Source organism: Vicugna pacos, chromosome 11 (genome assembly GCF_048564905.1).
Source record: "Vicugna pacos chromosome 11, VicPac4, whole genome shotgun sequence".
NCBI classification, from domain to species: Eukaryota; Metazoa; Chordata; class Mammalia; order Artiodactyla; family Camelidae; genus Vicugna; species Vicugna pacos.
The window spans coordinates 85801838-85822765 of NC_132997.1; the positions used below are offsets into that span (position 1 = coordinate 85801838).

The following is a 20928-nucleotide window of genomic DNA, read 5'->3' on the forward strand; positions in this document are numbered from 1 at the left end:
ACTCAATGCCCCGGAACTACACCCTCTAAATGGGATATTTAACGCACCACACAGAATTTTATGGAACCCCACAAACATTTTTAAAGAAAATACTCACCTCAGACAATCTCTGGGATGTGAGCTTCTTCCTCAGTAAATTTGGGGAGTGGAATTGTGAAGCCTTCTTGCCTTTCAACCAGAAAGTTGTCTGTTCTCCTTTGCCCTGTGGGAAGCAGAGAGAGTGCTGGTGAGGCCGCCTGTGAAGCGTGGCCCCGGGTCCCCGGGCTCGCTTACTGAGAAAGCACTTTGTAGTCACAACGAGGCAGGAGCTGCCTCGGTGAAGGAAAAGCCTCTTTACAGGTGAGATTGTGACGATTTCCTGGGGCTTTGTTGATAAGCCCAGGGGGACCGTCAGCGATGGCCTAGGGGGTGAGGGCCAGGGGAGACTAAAGTTTCTTCCCCCCAAAAACCCCTTATTTTTATAATAATAAAATGTACTGAGCTCTTACTAAGAGTGGGGCAGCAGGTGAAACACACAACGTTCACCATCAACCCTCACGTTCACCTTTTGAGAACAGCATTCTCACCACTCCCATTTCACAGCTGGTAAAACCAAGCCCCCAAGCCAGACAGAAATGAGTAGTGGGAGGGATCCACAGCGAGGTCTACCCTGCTGCCTACGAGAAAAGTCTTCCTCTTACTTGAAGTCAGCTGATCAAATACATCATGCCAGGGCCAGGCTCCGCAGGAGCTGATGCCACCCCCTCCCTTTCACTCCTTTCCCTGGGACCCCACCCCGCACCCCCTCAAACTCCCAGTGTCAGTGCAACCACCCACCACGCCCACTGTAAGCATCTCCAAGATGTCCTTGAGAAAGTGTCAAGAGAAGCACCGCCCCCTCCCCAAGAAAGAGCACGTTTACCAGAGAGATGAGAAGGTATCATGGTATGTTTCACACAGACTGAAAGCCAAGGTGGAAAAGAGGGCAGAGGGAAAGGGAAGAGGTATTTAAATGTGTAGAGGTGAGGTCCAAGGGCCCCCAACCAAGGGGCTCTGCCCCTTCCACGTGGGTACTTAAGACCTGGGGGAAGGGGCACAGAGGAACATGGGCATTATAACCCCTGGGCTTGTGTTTGCTGCTGCTTTGCGTGGGAGACCAGACTGGGGTGTTCAAGCAGAAGCCAGGAGGCCGCTGTGGCAAACAGAAAGGCGGCATCGCACAGGAGGTTGGTCTAGGTGGGAGCCGAGGTGTGTTTTTTGTCACAGGTTCCACATTCGACCCTTTGAGGGAACTGCACTGTCCCCTCTGGAGGAAGACAACCTGGCAGTCATGAGAGCCTCCACGTGGGCCTTGGTGGTCTCCACAAACCACGGTGGGGAGATTCACTCATTCAGTCAAGTTCCTCAACATCTCCTCCAGGGACCCAAACGGGGCAGGTGGGGCGCAGTCCGCCTGGTCTGACCTTGACTGGAATGATGCCTCTCTTGCAAATCGTAGCCTCCCAGTGCCAGCAGGACACCTGCATGGTCTGAGAGATGTGAGTTCGTGAATTCGGAGCGCTGCCAGAAAGCAGTGACAGTTACCACCTCGGCCGTGACTTTCATATGCATGTCAGTGGGGCGGGGGCTGCTGCGGAGAGGGAACTCTGCACTGCTCAGGTCCTCAGACTGCCAGCACCTCTCATTAAGCAAATCGCAGACAACTTCTCTGACGTCTGGGACATGTGGGCTGGGACGCCCAACCATTCAGGCTTTGCCCAGATGCTGCAGGGTGCTGCCCAAGCTTTAACATGTTCCACTTAGAAACAGAAGACAGAACTGATTCCATATGCAAGTTGGTGTTCCCCCTGGATGGGGATCAGCTAGGCTCCCTGGGATGGTACCAGAGCTGGGACAACATCACTGAAAATCTCAACTGTAACCAGAACTGCAACTTAAGTTCCATGTTCATAATTTATTTTTAAAATCTTTACTTACAAGATAAGAGAGATGTTTAAACCTGGATTTGCAACTTGGCTGATTAACTTAGATAACAACATAAAAAGAGGGGAAAAGATGTTTTTTTTTAATGCATTGCAGAAAATTTACAAATTCAAAAGAATGTAAACCTAAATTTTTCAAAACTTAAATCTCTGAGTATTTTTTCCAGCTGATAAATTGCATATATGTCTAGTGATAATCAATGCAATAAAATCACTCTAAAGCAAAAGCATCTGGTCTCCTTTGGAGTACCTGGCCATAGATTTCTTTGACATTCCCCAAACTATCCTATACATTAAGGCTGAGCAAATTACCGCCTATAGGCCAAATCATGCCTACCACCTATGTTTGCCAATAAAGTTTTATTAGAACAGAAACACACTCCTCACTTACATATTACAAATTGCTGCTTTCACACTACATCAAGAGTTAAGTAGCTGCAAGAGAGACTGTGGCCTAAAATATCTATACTGTCTGGCCCTGCTCAGATAGTCTGCCAACTCCTACTCTTCATTTAAATTATCTTATTAAATGACTACCTGACTGTTTAGCATGGGAAGTCTTGGAATAAGGCTGATACATGTGTTTACAAGGCTCCATCGAAGGCACAGGGCAAAACCCCAACTACGAAGCTTGTGACCAGCACTGTCTGGAGTGGACAATGGTCTTATCCTCCAGATGGAAAACAGTGGACAAAGTGCAAATGACTCTTCTACAAATACTCTGGTTAAAGACGGGGGCTGGCGGGACAGAGAGACTGTGCTTGCGAAGTGCTGTAAATGACACAAACGCAAACTGCTGCTCTCCACTCTGGGTGCCACGTTCACTGTGTCTCCAAACAGACAGTATCTGGGCGTGGCGATTCCCACCACGCCAGCCACCACCGGACCTGCAAGGGGAAATGGCCAGTCCACATTTCCCAAGCGGCAGACTCCGCGCTGCACATCAGGTCAACAAATGGCATTCAGTAAGTATCTGTAAAGTACCCTTTAGGGGCAAAACTTGGCAACAGATCTCAGGGTTTACAATGAGGCAAACTACAGAGTCCACAGACTTCTGGTGGAAAGCAACATAATCAATTGTTATGGACTGAATGTTTGTGTCCCCCGCCCGGCCGGCCCCCAATACACATGTTGAAGCTCCAACCTCAATATGATGGTCTTAGGAGGCGGGGCCTTTGGGTGGCAATTGGGTTTAGATGAGGTCATGAGAGCAGGGCTCTTATGATGGGATTAGTACTCTTATAAGAGGAGGAAGAGACACTAGAGTCCTCTCTCTCCACCACATGAGGACGCAGCCAGAAGGCAGCCATCTGCAAGCTGGGAAGAGGGCTTCCCCAGAGCCCAGCCATGGTAGAATCCTGACCTTAGGCTTTCCAGCCACCAGAACTGTGAGAAATGCCTGTTGCTTAAGTCAGTCTCTGGTATTTTGTTGTAACAACGAAGCTGACGAAGACAGAAATTAATGACAATGTTATTCACGCACTGGAGATATAAACAAAGCAACAGTGGCACAAACATGGGAGTGATTAATTCTGGTTAGGGGCCAGGTTTTATTTTAGTTCAGCTGTGGGGGATAGGTAGGAGCAGGTCTGGCTACATAATTTGCAGGGCCCAGTCTGACATGCAAATAAGGGACCTTTCATTCAAAAATTATCAAGAATTTCAAAACAGTGCAGGATAGCACTCAAGCAAGTGCAGGTCACTTTCTGTACAAGTCACATGCCCGTGAACCTGACGAGCACAGAAGACATCAGAGGGCATCCGAAGCAGAGGCACGGAGGGAAAGCAGACAGATATAACCATCCTAGTTAATGTAACTTTCCTGGTTTGGGGGTTCCTCCTTATTTGGCTTCAACACCTTGGAGTCTTTACGTGTTCTTGTGGTTACCAAGCAATCCAGTTAGCTAGAAACACACATGCAAAGACGAATCCATCTTTTATGTCCCCTGAAGATGTTACCATTCGCTTTCGGGGACCCTAAAACCTCAGACCTAGGATGTGAATTTACAACTACCAGCCGCCATATCTGGTCCTTAAGGCCTCCTGCCATTGGTGCTACCTGCCTGTGTGGAGGCCAATCCGAAGCTTAAGCTTTTCCTCAGGCATGTGCCCAATCTGGAAGTGGATGGTGGCACTTAGGAAGTGCAAGGACATCGTGGCAATCTCACCCACATGTTGGGTTCCATTGTGGATGGGAAGTCCACTGCCCATCATGTACGCATCTCCAATGCTTTCCACCTGAAAATAAAGCAACAAAGTCATCTTGTGTGCTTCATGAGGGAGGCTGGGGCTGGGGGTGGGGGTCAGAGCAAGGCCTCTCATTACTGATCCTGCTTTGAGGCCTCATCCTTGAAGGGTCACACTCCCTGACCTCCATTCCAACCAAGTCCCAACTCAAGCTCCTGCTCTTGTCCCGGTTCTTCCACAAAGCCTTCCTTCCCTGAGCCCTCCTCCCCGCAGTCACTGCTTTCTCCTTTGCAATCTGATAGCGGTGGTGACCATATTTCCTCAACCCAAGTTCAAAACCAGTTAGACAGGCAGCAGTGGACTAATGGGGTAAATCTTGAGGGAACTCCTGGCTCCATCAAGGGGACTCCATCTTACCCAATGTGAAATATCCTCACCCCACACAAGGGCCCTTGTATACATTTATACGTATGTATACATTATACAAAACATGTATAAATGTATGTATCTGCCTGATCTGTCCTCCTCTTTCCCAATCCTCCGAATAAAATCAGCTCTCAGATCCTTCATTCACAATGAATGAGAATTAATGAAAATGGCAAATGTGAGCTTAAAGTTACAGCCTTTTCCAGATACATTTGCATATCAGCAGAATCCAAAGATGATGTGGTGAAGGTGGAATTTTAGGCATTTAGCGACAATAAGGAAGGACATGTCTGTTTCCCTGTGACCCTGAGATTACCCCAAATCAACAAGTGCACAAGTCCAACTGCTTCTAGGCTAGCTCTCTTCACCATGAGCATGCCCTTTAGTAATACAAACTGATTTTAGCACTCATTCATGCAAAACATAACTGAGAGGAAAACACTAAGAGGAAATCCCAGAGGGGGCTCTTCTAAGTAGAGCAGCTTCCATTTTCCGCTGGGTGAATGTGATCTGCTCTCTGAGACCATCCATACGATCCTTCCTTTCACCCTCGGACAGAGGCAACATCTTTGGGGAACTCTGGGGGATAACCATTGAGGATGTGTCACTGAGGACATGACTACACTGTCCCAAGTCTTCCTGGCCCCACAGCCACAGGCAGAGCCCTGCAGTCATGGTCGGAGCTGGTGCACTTGTGGCTGCCCACCACGTATGTGCGAACACAGGCTCCCTGGACTCTTGATTGGGCCCCAACTGAAAAGTCAGAAAACACATAAAGTGGCATCATCACCACCAATGAACAAAGCCAAATTTGCCTATATTTTTGCTATTCTTCCCACTAAAATTCATTTTCCACTCCACGTGACCCTGTTCCTACCTCCCCAGAAGAGCACTGGGCAGGTGGTGGTTGTCTGGTCTTAACGATGAGTCTGGCGGTCTCAGCTTCAGGGATGAGTTTCACCCAAATCGCTAAGGATCATGGTAACAGAAGTGAGACTCACACAAGATCCAAAGACAACCTTTAAAGGAGAGTAAACATGAGCCTCTCTGAATGTGAATAAATGTGTATTTAGGAGGGAGCTGGAGGAATTAGCCAGTAGAAGGTCAATGCCCATTTTAGAAATGTGTTTACTGAGAGACAAAATAATGGAAGGAAACAGAGGGAACAACTGATGATTCTTGACAAGCACATATACCTGTCATCAATCAAGCCCTTTTCCAAGAAAACAAACAGGAACGAAACATGGAGTTTCTGCCATGAATTGAGATAGACTGCCAGCCTGAAAAGGAGCCTTCCTGCTGGCTGACATCTAGATCTGGGGTCATCCCCACTCGTGCCCGGGAGCCAGCCTACAAGGAGCACGTGTAGCCCCACAACTCGGGAACCAGGCGTCTCACCTTATACACATCGGGAGCTTTAACGCTGTGATCAAACACACTGTACAGCTCATTAAGGAGCTTGACGACTTGCAAGGGGGAGCTGAGAGGACAGAGTTTTGGGAATCCAGCAATGTCCAAGAAAAAGATCGTCACAGACTCAAAATGCTCCGGTTCCATGGACTTTCCAGCTCTGAGCTGTTCTCCAGCGAAGCTGAAACGAGAGAACAGGATCATTTTTGAACAGTGTCTTGTTCATCTTGTCCCTACAGACCCCTATGAAGTCTCCCTGGTAGATCTTTTTGCTTTCGTGGGTTAGGTTTCTGGTTAACCAAATCCATCGTCTAGACGGATTCTTTTGACACCCATTTCTCCCCCTGTGTTTTCTCTAAAGAGATATTTTAACTGGTGGGTATAAATTAGAGGAGGGGGGAGAAGTGGGTCACATAAAAGATTTTCTTTTTCAAAAAGATTTTCTCCCTGAGGGCATTTCATTTTTCCCTATCAGTTATAGTGTGATTATAAAGACTCAGTATGCAAATGTGGAAGCAAATGTAAGCACTCAGCAGTCCATAAGTCAGTATTTTTGCTTCAATCAACCAATCTCACATTAATACATTCAAATCCCCAACCCCGGTTCTTTGTCAAGACACATAAGAAGGGTGCAGGAATCTTAACAGCAGGTGCTTCTGCCAGTTGTTCAGAGAGCGCACAGGTGATAACAGAGCCAAAAAGAGAGCAAGTTTTGAATCTGAAGTTATGAGTACACGTGGTATTGTGCAAAGGATTTGGACTGACATATCACCTGAAATACTTAGCAAGTAACTGGATTCATGGGACTGGAGCGCCATCTCATGGTCTCTTCCTGTTGCTGCATCAACCATATTCCATGTAAACAACCTACATTCTGCGGATTCCAGGGCATTTGCCTCTATCTTCCTTTACAAGGTGTACCAAATTACACCTGAAACGCTTGACTTATTTTAGAAGAACCTAATGTACTCTTAGGAAAAGAACAAAGGAAATATTCTCCCCATGGGGGAGAGGGGGAGGCTCCTGAGATAGTGATGGTGTTGCTTCCAGGTTCCTCTACTTTGGAATACACGGGCAGCACTGTGGACAGAAGCCGATCCACCTTCCTCTTCTCGGCCACCAGCTGGTTGGTCACCTCCTCCAGGTGACTGGCGTACGCTTCCAGCTTGTTCACCATACTGTCTAGTACACTCATGTGGCTTTAAAAGAACCCAGAGATTTACGTCTTTTTCCAAGAACTGTAGGGCCACAATGGAGTACAACTTCCAAGTACACATTCTAAGACAACATGTCTTGACCCTGAGGTTTCCTGCTTAGGCGTTGTTAATGGGCAGCAGGGTGATGGCGATGGCTGTGAGGCCGCGTGGCAGGACGTCCGTTACCAGCCCTGTGATCTTGAACTGCACCCTGCATTCTTTTAAGCCTCAGTTCCTTCATCTGGGGAGTGAGGATAATAATACACAGCTCGCAGGGTTCTTCTGAAGGTTTGGGGAGATAATGAGCAGTCGGGCCATGCCTGGCCCCCAGCGGGCACTCATCCTATAGGCTCTTGTTTTAGAAGGGTCTTCAGAGAAATCATTAAAATTCTTCATCTTTCAGATGAGGACACTGGGGCTTGCACAGGAAATAAGACTTTCCTTCATATTGGGGGCCCTGTGTTCTAAGTAAAAAGTTATGACCAACCCAAGAGACATGATTTAAAACCATTTTGATGTGGAAAACACAGAATACATGGGCTGCTGTGTTAAGAAATGTATAGTGACACGGCCAGATTAGGGGGAGATGCCCTGACTCCCAGCCCAGGCCTCCTGTCAACTCAAGCTCCTTCTGAATGGCTGTGCCCTCATACGTTCAAAGGTCAAAAGATGGCACAAATACCGTGATGTGGGGGCAAGATACTATCCAGACAAGTGTTCAAGAGGCTTGAATAATTTCAGTCCACAACCACTCTACAGTCGGTGAGTAGTTTTTTGTTTCACCCTCCAGTCCCAATGCATTAGTCATAACCCTTCGAATGCTGGTTTGAAAAAGATTCTGAGGCCATGTCAAAACTCCCTGGGAAAGACAGCCTTGATTGATCAGTGGCATCTGGAATGGACAGAGGAGGGCAATGAAAGGACCCTTGTCTGAGCCATTTCTGTATCATTTATGAAATAAAGGGAGAATTTACCACTCTGCTTGTAGCACCGCACTCCTTTACCAGCCCTGTGAGCTTGAGATGTGCAGACTGTGATAAACAAATCTAACTGTATTACAAACGTACAATATGACCTCGCAGACGGGGATGGGGGTAAAGTGCCGACTTAAGCCAGTTCTGAAGTGACCAAAGGCGAAAGGAACGACTCATCATCACTGGACTCTCGTTGGTAAAATTGCCTCTCACGGGGGAACAGATGAACTACTGGGAAACTACTGCACACATAGACTGGGACTGAACAAATAAGTAAAGGGATGGCAGGTGGTGGGAGCCAGGATTCTCACTGTTGGAACGGGTGGTTACAGATAAGCAATGGGGGGTGGGTAGAGACTGAAATAAATGAACCATGTGATAACGACATTGGAGATGTCAACAGGAACTCATGTTTAGCTTAATATAGACACAGATGGGCAGATATAGAGATATGAATGTGTGTATCCATATGGGTTGGTACACACACACACACACACACACACGTTTTCTTGCTCTGTCCACTGCGAGGGGCTAGAGGCAACAGCATCCCAGCAGCAGCAAGCACACCTAGCGTCCAGGTGTTCATTCTCCAATGAAGGAGCCAGGGCTTCTTAGAGACACAGCCCATTCTAGCACTGGGGCAGGGAAAACACAAGATGAGGCTGAAGTGTCTCATGCTACCAGAAAGTTAGGAAGCACAAAACAAAACTCAGCAATGGGTATATGTCAAAAGTACCCAGAAACCAAGTGAAATTAAATGATTGCAGATAAAACAACTCGAGCAACAAAATAAAGCAGTATTAGATATAACCTCAAACATAAAATAACTATATAATAAATTACATCTAAATATAATATAGAAATACAGTATACTTGAATAAGTAATTGAATAAATAAATAAATGGGAGAGAATAGACAAATCTCCAGGAGAGAGAAATGCCCAATAATTTACGCAGGTATTTCTCCATTCAAAGGATGGAGCAACTCCCCACTCCTTAAGTGGAGCCTTCACACGGTGACTTCTCTCTTGAGGACAGTATAGGAAAAGGAGAAACCAAGCCTCAGACATTAGCAGGCATCAGAATCGCCTGGGGGAGCTAATTAGGGCACAGATCCTGACCAGCTCCCCGTTTCCATTTCAGAAAGGTCTGGAGTGGGGCTGAAATTTGCATTCCTTACAAGTTCCCAGGTGATGCTGCTTCTGCAGGTCCAGGGAGCATGCCAGGCAGTGCTTCCCACACCGCGGCTCTTCAACATCACCTGGGAACTTGGGAGAAATGCAGATTCTCAGACCTGACTCCAGCCCCTCTGAGTCAGGAACTCTGAGGATGGGACCCAGCAAGTCTGTGTTTCAACCAGCCCCCCGGGTGATGATGCCTGCTAAAACGTTTCAGAACCACTGGTCTAGGGCGCACAGAGAATCAATATTTACTGTTTCTAGCACCTGGATTGTTTGCAGGGATGTTTGAGAAGTTAATGAAAGAGTGTGCTTGTCTGTAAAATAGGTGCACATTCTATTTTTCCTGGTTGCAGTGCCGTGTATCCACAGTCCCCTGTAGTGGCTCTCATTCACCTTGGTCAGCAGAGGACCACAGTGAGGGGGAAATACACCGACTGTCCGGTCTTCCCACCCCTCCCCCACCCCAGTTGGAATGATCAGATGGCAGCTGAGCTGAGCAAGGGCAGATGGGGTCCTGCCTGGGCAGACCTGTCTAGATGCTAGGTTCCAAATTTAGATGCACCTGCATTTGGGATTAACCTCATGGGATCAGTCTCACCTCTGCTTCATTTAGCCGTAAACTGGAAACCAGAATCTGGTTTCAAAGCAACTAGTACACTCAGAAAGACTCCTGACTTGAACAAGTCTCCAGGAGTGCATGAGGCTCTAAAGAGGAGCCCTGGGATAGGCCTCTGGGGATGGGCTAGAAATGGGAGGCAAGGCCAACAGAGGAAAAAAGTCAGAGGGGCTGGGTTTACAAGGAAACTGACACACACACACCCCTCTATCCTCCCTCCAAGATAGTGGTTCTCAGCCCAAACTGCACGTTAACATCACCTGGGGAACTTTAAAAACCCTGATGGCCAGGCTGCACCCCAGACCAATGACAGATTCTCTGAGGCTAAGATCTAAGCAACAGGAGTTTTCAGAGTTCCCCAGGTAATTCCAATGTACAGCCAAAGTGGAAACCAACAGTTCTGGGGATTACACCCATTATTCTTTTTTTAAAATCTATCTTGATAACATTCTGCTTCATCTCCAATTGCTTTTGCCCTTAATTCCCCCATAAAATGTGTTACGAGGCAACCTGGCAAAAAGACAAGCCTGAACATACCTTTTGTAAGTGGGCAACTGGGCACCATTTATTAAATACTTTAAGTATGTTTAAAATACGTTTATCTCTTCAATTTCATAAACAGAGATCTAGCCTGAAGAAATATTTGCACATGTCCACAAAGATACAAGGCTGCTGACTGCAATTGGTAACAGCATAAAATGGAAAACAATCAAAATGTCTATCAATCAATGATACCTGACATATTCTTAAATTTTGCAGTCCTAAAGAAAGAATGAGGCCAATCTGTACATACAAATATGAGGTCAGAGACGCCCAGGCAGAGGGGACAGCCTGTGCAGAGGCTCTGGGGTGAGAGTGTGTGTGGCATGTGGGGGGCACATAAAGGTGGCCAGTGAGACTGAAAAGAGCAAGGCATGGGAGATGCAATTAGGAAGATGCAGCAGCTGAACAGTGGTCCCAAAGAGATATGTCCACGTCCTAATCCGCAGAACCTGTGAATGTGAGCTTATTTGAAAAAAAAAGGGGGTTTGCATACATAATTAAGTATCTGGGGTTGAGAAGATTATCTTAGATTATCTGAGTGGACCCTAACCCAATGACAAGTGTCCTCATTAGGGACATACATTCCTTCCAATGTTATCACATACAGAACGAAAGTCAGTCTGCATGTTTTATGTTTCAGATAAGCTGATGCAACTGTAAGCTTGGGTGTAATTCTTTGCTAAGGTATCGGCACTGACTAGGTCCATTGAAAACAAAATCTATTCACCGAAAGTCTACGGTAAAAGGGGGTGCTTGTATAACCTTAAAGACTTACTTTATTTAGATTCCCCAAATTTTCAAATATGAAAATTACACATCCAGTGTGGCAGTTTCCACTAAGAGGAAAACTGTTGTGTTCTCTACGGGATTCGGTTCACTTTCATTGGAGACATACTCAACAATTATGTTACCCTCGGAGGGTGCGAAGAAATAGAGATGTAAACTAAATAAAGCTTTAATCATGGAAAAAAAATTAAGAGACATATAGTGGAGATGGATACAGAGGAGGCGGCAAAGTGAAGATGGTGGCAGAGACTGGAGCTACGTGGCCATGAGCCCAGGCATGCTGGGGCAGCCAGCCCAGGCGAAGAACGGGTCTTCCCTAGAGCTTCTAGAGGGAGCTCGGCCCGGCTAGACCTTGATTTTGGACTTCTGGCCTCCAGAACTGTGAGAGAATACATTTCTATTGTTTCAAGCCAGCAAGCTTGTGGTCATTTGTCAAGTCACAGAGACCACATTAGAGGCCTTCAGTGATCTCACAGGACACAGTAAGGACTTAGTTTTCATGACCCACATGAAAGTCAGGGGAGAGTTTTGAGTAGAGAAGTGACCAGATCTGATCCATTTTCTAACAAGATTGCTTTGGCTGCTGTTACAGAATAAATTACATAGTTCTGAGTTCCTCAAAATTTTTTTTGTAACCAAACTGCAATTTGTCTTCTAATTTAAAGAAGAATATGAATTTAAAAAAAATTTTTTAAAAGGAATAGATTGTAAATTAATAAATATTTCACAAAATGATGAATAAATACAAGCCTTTAAAAGCTGAATCACTATGCTGCCCACTAGAAATTAACACAACATGGTAAATTGACTACACTTCAAAAAAAAGAAAAGAGAAGGGAAAAGCTACCCTGAGAGACCAAAGCTGGCCAAGGAGTCTCTCCCAGACTCACCTTCTGGTGCCAGGCTTCAATCACCAAAAGGTCCACGGTCCTGGTAGTGGACCAGCTCCCTCATCAGGATGGCAAAACTGTAAACATCTCCCTTCGCGGTGCTGGACCAGAGCACCTCTGGGAGCCGCAGCAGCGCTGGGGCCGGCTGGTAGGGCTCTGCAAAGCAAAGGATGCCAGAGGGAGGTCAGCGCGGAGTGAGAGCTGCCGGGCGGGACCGGAAAAGCCAGCCCTTCTTTCTCGGGGAAGAACAGGAGCAATGAAGGCATCCAACCCCCAAGAAGTCGGCCTGCTGGGGCCTGACTTTAAAGAGCAAATGGGGGTCCGTGTGTGTGAATATGGAGAAAATGGCCAGGCCGGCCGTGCGCTGGCAAGTTGACAGCAGCTGACTCACGACTGTGCAATTACAGGTGGTTTTCTTTCCCTTTTCCCTTTCTGTGCGGCCTCCTTTAAAACATAATTTATTGAGACATGATTCATAGAACATAAAACAAGTCACTTTGAAGAGAACAACTCCGTGGCATTTAGTACATTTGCAACACTGTACAACCGCCACCTCTATCTAGTTCCAAAACATTTCTGTCATCCCCCCAAAGTAAACCCTTGTGCCCACTGAGAGGTTCTCCCCCTTTCCCCACCCCCAGCCCCTGGCAACCACCAATCTGCATTCTGTCTCTACAGATTCATCTATTCTGGATATTTTATAAACGTACATTTACTTTGCAGCGATGTTCACAGTTTATGTCATTATAGGTTATAACCATGAAAAGAAAATACGTGGGGGGTTGGGAAAACAGAAGTGGCTACTAGTAGGTTTTCAAAATGTCCCCCTGTCTTTTTCTGTAAGATGCCATCCTGCCCCCACATTACAGAAGCTCCCCAACACGCACACAGCGAAACTGCTGACACTGTGCTGCCTCAGATGGAGGTGGGCAGGGCTGAGGGCACTGGGCGCAGCAGGGCCGGGACGCTGCGAGGTGAGACTCGAGGGTGTTGAAGCAACTTAGCCAAGCCGAGTCACCCCGTCTCAGTTTGCGCACGTGTAAAGGAGGGCTGGGTTCCAGGTGGTGGGTCTTGTCTTGACATGCACATCAGAATCACCTGAGAGCTTTTAAAAACAATATAGATACCCAGACCCCATCGTCACAAATTCTGATTCCGTAGGCATGGCGTGGGACCCAGTCACCTACATATTTTTTAAAGCTTCCCAAGTGATACTGGAGCACAGAGACGATGGAGAGCTGCTAAACTCATCATCTGCAAAGTGCCTGGCAGACTGTGCGTTCTCTGTGAGCACACAGATGAAGATGTGGGGAACTATGGAGGACTAAAGAGATGGGCAGGGACTCACTTCAGGTCACCCCGCTAAGCCAGGCTGAGAACTAGTCTCCAAACTCAGACGTCCCACAGTGGATTCATGCCACACCCATGGGGGCTATTTTTTTCTCGTCTTCTTGGGTGAACATAATAACCACATGCCATCAGCTCCAGAGGAAGAGAGGAAGACCCACCTGCATGTGCTGTGCAGGTGAGCACCACAAAGTGAAGGTGGGTGAGACAGCCCCTTACCACCCTGCTGACAGCCAGTGTGTAAGGAACTGCCAGCGGTTACCCGAGGGGTCCATTGTTTTCTCATCACACGTTCTGTGTGTCTGGCCGTACCTAGTTCCCACAGCCCGAATCCTGACAGCTTCACTGCATCTGACCGTCCACCAGGAACACTTGAGGTTACCGTGGGACCCCAGTGGGCTCCTGTGGAGGAACAGCATCCCCTGAAGAGTGAAAATGAGCAAATGAATTAGAGCAGGTGCCAATGGATGCTGCTGGAACAGAGCCCAAGAGACAGACGGACAGACACAGATGGACCCATGGCAGGAGACACACCCATCTCTGTGTTCATCTGTTCAAGAGCCACTAACACAGTCCCTCGCCCACAGGTTCAACCTGGGCAGGGACACCCCCCAAAAAAGAAAACTATTTCTGGTCTCTTAATGTAGAGTCATGAATGCAAGGCCAGCTTAAAATAAATGAGGTTAAGCTGTGCCTGGACCTGTTAAGCTGTACCTGGACTTCTGATCCATGGAAACTGAGATAAGTTTGTGTTGTTTTGAGCCACAAGTCTGTGGCCATTTGTTACACAGCAATAAAACACCAATACACTTGGCCTACATGTGAAAAAAAAATGTAGCCTCATGGTCAGACTCCTGTGTTCAAATCCCAGCTTGACTGCATAGTAGAGGGCAAGTTTCTTTATCCTGTAAGCTTCATTCTTCTCATTAAAATGGAGATGACGGTAGCCCTCACCTCACACGGTGGCTGTGGACATTAAATGCAATAATGCACGTGAGACACCAGACATGGTGCCTGACACAAAGTAAACACCATTGTAAGTTATAATGAAAATTTTGTATAAATATAATAAAGAATATTAACACTATAGAAACAACACTATGTAGTTAGGAATATTATTTTATTACCTACATACTACAGATTATATTCTATTAGTACCTACATATAATGATTCTATAATAATAGAATAGTAATATATTATTACATGCCCTTAAGGGTCCTGTGTGAACACTTCACAGGGAGAGGCAAAAACATGAAGAATACTGAAAAATTCTCATGTCATTCACTGTGTTCTTCAGAGGTTACATCAATTATTTTTCTGCAATGATGAAGTACCATTATTTAAAAAGAGGGCAGAAAGAACTTTAGTGTCAGAATATGTATTCAGGTCTAGACTTTACCACTCAGTGTCTTCAAACAAATCACTTCACCTCACTGGGCCTTGATTTGACCACCTGTGAGATGGGTCTGCCAAGACTACTGCTACTTGAAAGATGTCCCAGGGACCAGGAGGCTCAGCATTGCCAGGAGCTCGGCAGAAATGCAGCATCTCAGGCCCTGCCCAGACATGCCGAGTCAGACTGTGCATTTTAACCCGATCCCCAGGAGATGTACGTGCCTATTACTCTGAGAAGACCTGTCCTTATCAGCTGTTCCCGGTCTTGGCTGCACATTCAAATCGCTCAAGGAGCTTAAGAAGAATACACCAATGCTTGGCCCAAGCCCAGGAAGCTCTACGAGCTGCAGATGGCGTATCAGACAAGCCAAGCCTGGGTGCAGAGGAAGCCAAGGCAAGAGAGTGACCAGAATGGCGGGAGCCGCTTGATTGGAGAGGCTGTAGTGACTTTTCGGTGACTATTAGTTCCTTTCAAAGAACGTGGGCAGAGTGATCGGCCTCAGGGGGCCTACACGCGCCCTGGCCGGGTTCACTGTGACTCCCTTCACACGATCCCGTAAGCTGCACACTCCATTTCAGGAGACAGTGCGCCTGCCAAAGCAGCCTGTCCAGCTGTCCCCTGCTCCTCTGGTATGGAGCAGAGGACAGACTCAGAGACCCAGAATGGCCACCAGTGAGATTTCCCCCTTCAAAGTGTCGTTCGTACCTACCCCAGCACTTCTCCAGAGAAACCTCTGAGCTAGTTCTTTCTGAGAGTCAAATGCCCCCACTGAAAAGGCTAAATCTACTAGGCATGCATACTGCGGTGAGAACTTACTAGCTTTCTCTTTACATCCAATATAAATGATGCCAACTGTTTTGACTGAGGCAGGAGACTGGTCACGGAAGTCTAGAGTACTTTCCTGGGCTGGGTGGGAAGGGAAGGGAAAGTGGGTGAAGAAAAAGAGAGGAGCCCAGAGCAGGAGGGGAAGTCACATCTGATCGTCCCATTTTATACTGTTTCACTGCCATTTAAATCGTTTCCTATGCACATTTCTTGACTTTTAAATTTTTTTCCCTCTAGTTCAATTTTAAGCCATTCAGAAATGGAAACAAGCCCTTGTCTTCCTGTGAAAGTGCCCAGAGTGGAACCAACTCTTAACAGACACTCAATAAATTTTTACTGAACTAACAGTGGTGGCTCAGGGTTGTCCATGGAGACCCAATCACAGGGAGGTTTCTGTTTGTCTACCTCACTCGGTAACAATATATTGGCTTCCCACTAAGGCCTAGGAAATCAAAGTCTAACGGGGTCACTAACACTCAGTTCCTTAGACACAAAGAGCAGTTAAATCCTTGAGGAAGAAAAGTCTTCCCATGTCATTCAGGCCAACATCACCCACTAAACCTACATGGAGGCTGAGTGAGGTCCAGAGAGGCCCAGAGAGGGGAAGTGACTTGTCACAGTTACTCAGTGAGTCACCGGCCCTATAACCCAGGAGGGCAGAACTTATGTTTCACCTAGGTATCCCTCACAACACCCAGCCAGGGTCTTTCCCATAGGAATCTACTGGCTGATGGATGGGAATGCCGATTGATGTATGGACTGCTGACTGACAGACGACAACCAGTCTCGTCCTGCTGCCATGCGTCAGAGTGAGGGACTTCCTCACCGGGACCCATTCCTAGGTCACTGGCGTGGTCCCTTCTAATGGCAAAAGCAGATTCACTGAGCTTAGGAAGAGCAGCTGGATTTCAGCCCAGGGCGAGGAGAGCATCCTCAGAATGCGGGTCCATACGGACACAACCCACCCGACTCACTTCCCATCTGTGCAACAGGGATCGGAACAGACCTACCTTATATCTTATTGTGAGAATACGTAAATTAATGTACACAAAGTGCTAGACAGTATCTGAGCCAAAGCAAGCGCTAAATCTATTTTAGTTATTATTAGTAGCAGTACTATTCCCACCAGTCTTCTTTACAACCATCTTAAACCCTCTTTGCAAAGACAGACTCACCTGCTGGTTTACCTTTTCAGGTGTGCATCCCAAGTCCACCTCTTAGGGCAACAGCTCTGTGGTTACTGGGGCAGTGACCCCCGTTCTCTGGGGAAAGGAATCATGGATGAGGGAGAAGGAAGGGGTGTTAGGAGTCTCCCTCCCCAACTCACTTTATGGGCTAGTAATTAGATTTTCTTTGGGGTAAAAAGTCCCACCTTCAAACGTAAATACTCTGTTCTTTCCTGATTAGGTATCCCTTTCAACTTAAGTGTAAAATACTTAACTCTCTTGACATTTACTTGAGATCAGGGAGGATGAAAATGATGGAAACTGTGATGGAAGAGGTGGATTTCAGAAGTGGAATTATGTTGTTTGAAGAGATGTGAGGAGGATCAGAGTGTTCAGGAAAGACCACAGTTCATCCAAGACACAGAACTCAAGAACACTATAGTGTCTCTTCCTTACACAAGTTTACGCGATACTCACATTGACTCTGGCATATGCAAATGAGAGCTTGAATATCCAATCCATTTCATTGTCTGAGTTTCTCAAAACATCCTGAAAGACACAGTCATTCAAGACATCACCAGTGACTCAACTGGAAGCACAGTGAGTGTCATACTTTCAGTGGATTTGATTCTAATGCATTGGATGACGCTGAGCAGAACTGAGGCCAAGCACTCTGAATCTAGTAACTGGAAGTCTTCCTGGGAGAAGCCATAACCTGACTCAATATTGAGAAAGCCACGCAGTCTTGAGTTTTATAAACACTTCCTTGTTCCTGATGGTCACATACCATGGGGAGGCTGGGCCCAGGAACACAGCTCAGAAGTAGTTATGACATCTTAGGGCATGAAACCAAGCTCAGACTATTTCCACCCAGAACGAAGAAACCAGGCACTCGGCAACCACACTGCTAATTTGATCCCCTGCAGGCGGCCCAACGAGACAATTCAGGTCTTGAAATCAGACCAGAGAAGAACTGCTCTTGGACGAAGGGGAAAAAGCATTGATAGGCTTCTTTGTCATCTGCCGCTAACTGAATGTGAGGTAAGATTTACTGTTTTGCTTAACTTAAGACTTCCTTTTTTGCAATACTCGGTGACAATGCAGATGTTGGGTGGTTCCATGTAAACACCAAAGAAGGGCACAATGTTTTCGTGCCTTAATTCACACATCTGAAAAGAATGTAATGGTAATAACAGCTTACGACTATAGTCTGTCTTCTGTCCTAGGGACTATGCTCTGTGCTTTACACGTTTTCAGCTACTTTTCACAAAGGCCCTGTGAGAGAACTACGACTGCTTCCATTTTACAGATGAGGAAACTGATGCTCAAAAGATAAAGTTTTGTGTGAAAGTTCATACCACTTCTTAGTGGCAGAGCTGGGAGGTAAATCCAGGCAGTCTGCCTCCAGCAAACAAACCAAAGGAATGATCAACGCACCCCAAAGTAATGGGGCTTAACTAAAACCATGGGGTGAGAAGCGGATCCCGTGAACCCAACTCCCCGGGAGGACCAGGTCCTGGGGAGGTGAGTCACAGACACAAAGAATGAAGAGGCAGAATTAAGATCAGGAAGAATTAAAGGCAAAGGACAGGCTGTGTTGCGAGATCCAGGGTTCAGGTGCCTGGGTCGGGTCAGGTATAAGGGTCTGAGGTCTTAAGTCTGGGGGTAGGGCTCATGGGCCAGGTTAAGGGAAGCAGCTTCCCATTGATGCCCTTGGGAGTGAGGACCACTCCCACCCCAGGTGGGAACGGGGAGCTGACAGGGAGCGGCAATGCTTTGTCTCCTCCCAGGAAAGGAGGCCTCACCAGCAGGATTTCCTGCCGCACGGACGGCTTCCTGACCCAGGCTTCTGCTTGGTCACCAACACAGCAGATGGCCACGTGCTTTCCCTGGAACCAGAGACAGAGTGGAATGATCTTAACCCAGGATGATCCAGAAAAAGCTACACTCAGAAAGAGCTAGGAAGGGGCGCAGGAAGGCTGGCAAGAAATCCACCTATGAAAGCAATCACTGAGCTCCTCTCTGCCCAAATCAGCCCTCGGAGGGCCCTGTGCTACGTCCAGGAGCTGAGCTAGCTGCTCAGCACAGGAGATCTTGTTTAACAGGCATCACAGCCCTGCAAGGTGGGTATGATGAGCCCATTTCCAGATGGGATCACTGAGGTTAGGGAACTTGTCCAAGGTCACATGTTTGTAGGCAGTACAGCCAGAATTTGAACGTCTGACTCCAAGATTATATACTTTCTATTAACCATGATGTCCCACTATCATTCAGAGGAAATGAATGAATTTGAGGTCCTAAAAGTAAAGCCTGGAGTCAGATACCTGGTTCAAAGCCGATTTCTACCACTTACTACCTGCATGACCTTGAGCAAGGGATTTAACTTCTTCAAATCTTCATCTCCTCATCTGTGCAATGGAAATCAAAAGTAACACCTACCTCATTGATTCGTTGTGAGGATTAAATCAGTTAAAATATGTAACATTCTTAACTCAATGCCTGGCACATACCTAGTTTCCAGCTAGTGGCATATCTTCTTCTTATTACCTATTGAATCTGCTTTTAGAGAGTCATTTAATCAAATACTATAAAAACATACCACAACCTGGAAAGATCTGGGTAGGAGAAAAGAAAAGAATCTGGACATAAGAGGAGGTAAGCCTCAGCATGAGAAAAATGTTCGCCCAAGATCTGCCACTTTTCACGTGGAATTAGTTGCAAAGGACTCAGGGCTGTGATATGATTTCCAAAGAGGAAGGAGTCCCTGCAGGATGAAAGAAAGGTTTCTTGGAAAAGGTGATGCTTCAGCTGAACCTTCAAGAACAAGATGGTTCCAGATGGGGGGGGGGTAGTGGGCAGTAGGCATGGGACTGCCTGAGGGTGAAACACGTGGCATAAACAGCAAGACCAACTGGATGAGTACAGGATTTAGGCCAAGGGGGAAAAAGGTTCTAAAAGTAGATTAGGACGAAGCAGGAGAGAGTCTTTGTGTTCCTTGTTAAAGGGTTTGGACGCTATCATACAGGAGGTGAGAACCTGGTGATTGTGTTTGATGGAGAGGAGGGTAAATATTTTAGGAAGATTACCAATAGTGATACATTGTGGATTGTTGGCTTCCATCTTTACCTGGCTAGTTACCACAACATACAATTTTGCATGAATGAAGGTCCTTAGGGTTCTATGGGTGATAATATCCAAGGAGATTTTTTTGTCGCTTAAAAACTCAAGTAAACAATTAGAAAAATAAGTTCAGTTGCATAGGGAATGATGTGGCTCCAATCTTCGCTAAATCCAATTTAGAGCAAGGAACAAGTCTTCCCTCTGCTTGGAGCTTTCTGCCCCTACTCTCAAGGACTGCCAATTCAAAGAATAAACACAGAAGTTTTTTTTCTTTACATAATTTTTCTTCTGGGGTCTTGAACTCCTGAAGGAGTGCCAGGCACAGGCAGCCATAGCGGTCTGGGATGTGGAAGGGAGGGTAAGAAGGGGCAGGCAGGAATTATGCGGCAGATTTCGGCAGCTGTCACTCTTTATACTGCAGAAGCATCAATTCCCGTGACTGCCTCATCGGTGCTAAAGCACCAAGGATGAAATGATCTATGCTCTCCGACTGCACTGTGCAAGAAGGTGGGCCCCTAGCCCCATGGGGCCAATGGAATTTAAATTAATTTAAATTATGTAAAATAAAAAATTCAGTTCCCCATCACGCTAACGATTAACAATCACATGATGGTAGTGTCTATCGTATCGCACTGCATAGATTTGGAATATTTTCATCTTTATAAAATGTTCTGTTGGACAGAGCTGAGTCTAATCTAGAAGCCTGTGTAGGAATCAACTGGGAATTTGCTAGGGAAAATGCAGAATCTCCGGCCCCACCCCAGACCTACTGAGCCAGAATTTGCATTTTGTCAAGTGTCCCAGGTGACTCATATGCACATTACAGTTTGAGAAGCACCAGTCCAGAGTCACTAAACTGCCTTGGCTTTTACTTGAAAAATGTCCCCCTATTCAGAATACTTCA

The 20928-nt window shown here is 46.5% G+C and overlaps 1 protein-coding gene across 1 annotated transcript in view; it reads right to left on the reverse strand.

Moving 5' to 3' along the window:
- Positions 1–98: 98 nt before the first annotated feature.
- The window catches only part of LOC102537108 (guanylate cyclase 2G-like), a 40910-nt gene continuing 20080 nt past the window's right edge, over positions 99–20928 (reverse strand). The window contains 13 exon segments of the mRNA XM_072972405.1: positions 99–163; positions 166–202; positions 1443–1467; positions 1469–1503; positions 1505–1539; positions 2750–2848; positions 4025–4199; positions 5973–6165; positions 7055–7183; positions 13829–13938; positions 17382–17453; positions 17957–18073; positions 18710–18793. Coding sequence (XP_072828506.1) covers positions 99–163; positions 166–202; positions 1443–1467; positions 1469–1503; positions 1505–1539; positions 2750–2848; positions 4025–4199; positions 5973–6165; positions 7055–7183; positions 13829–13938; positions 17382–17453; positions 17957–18073; positions 18710–18793 — 1176 coding nt within the window.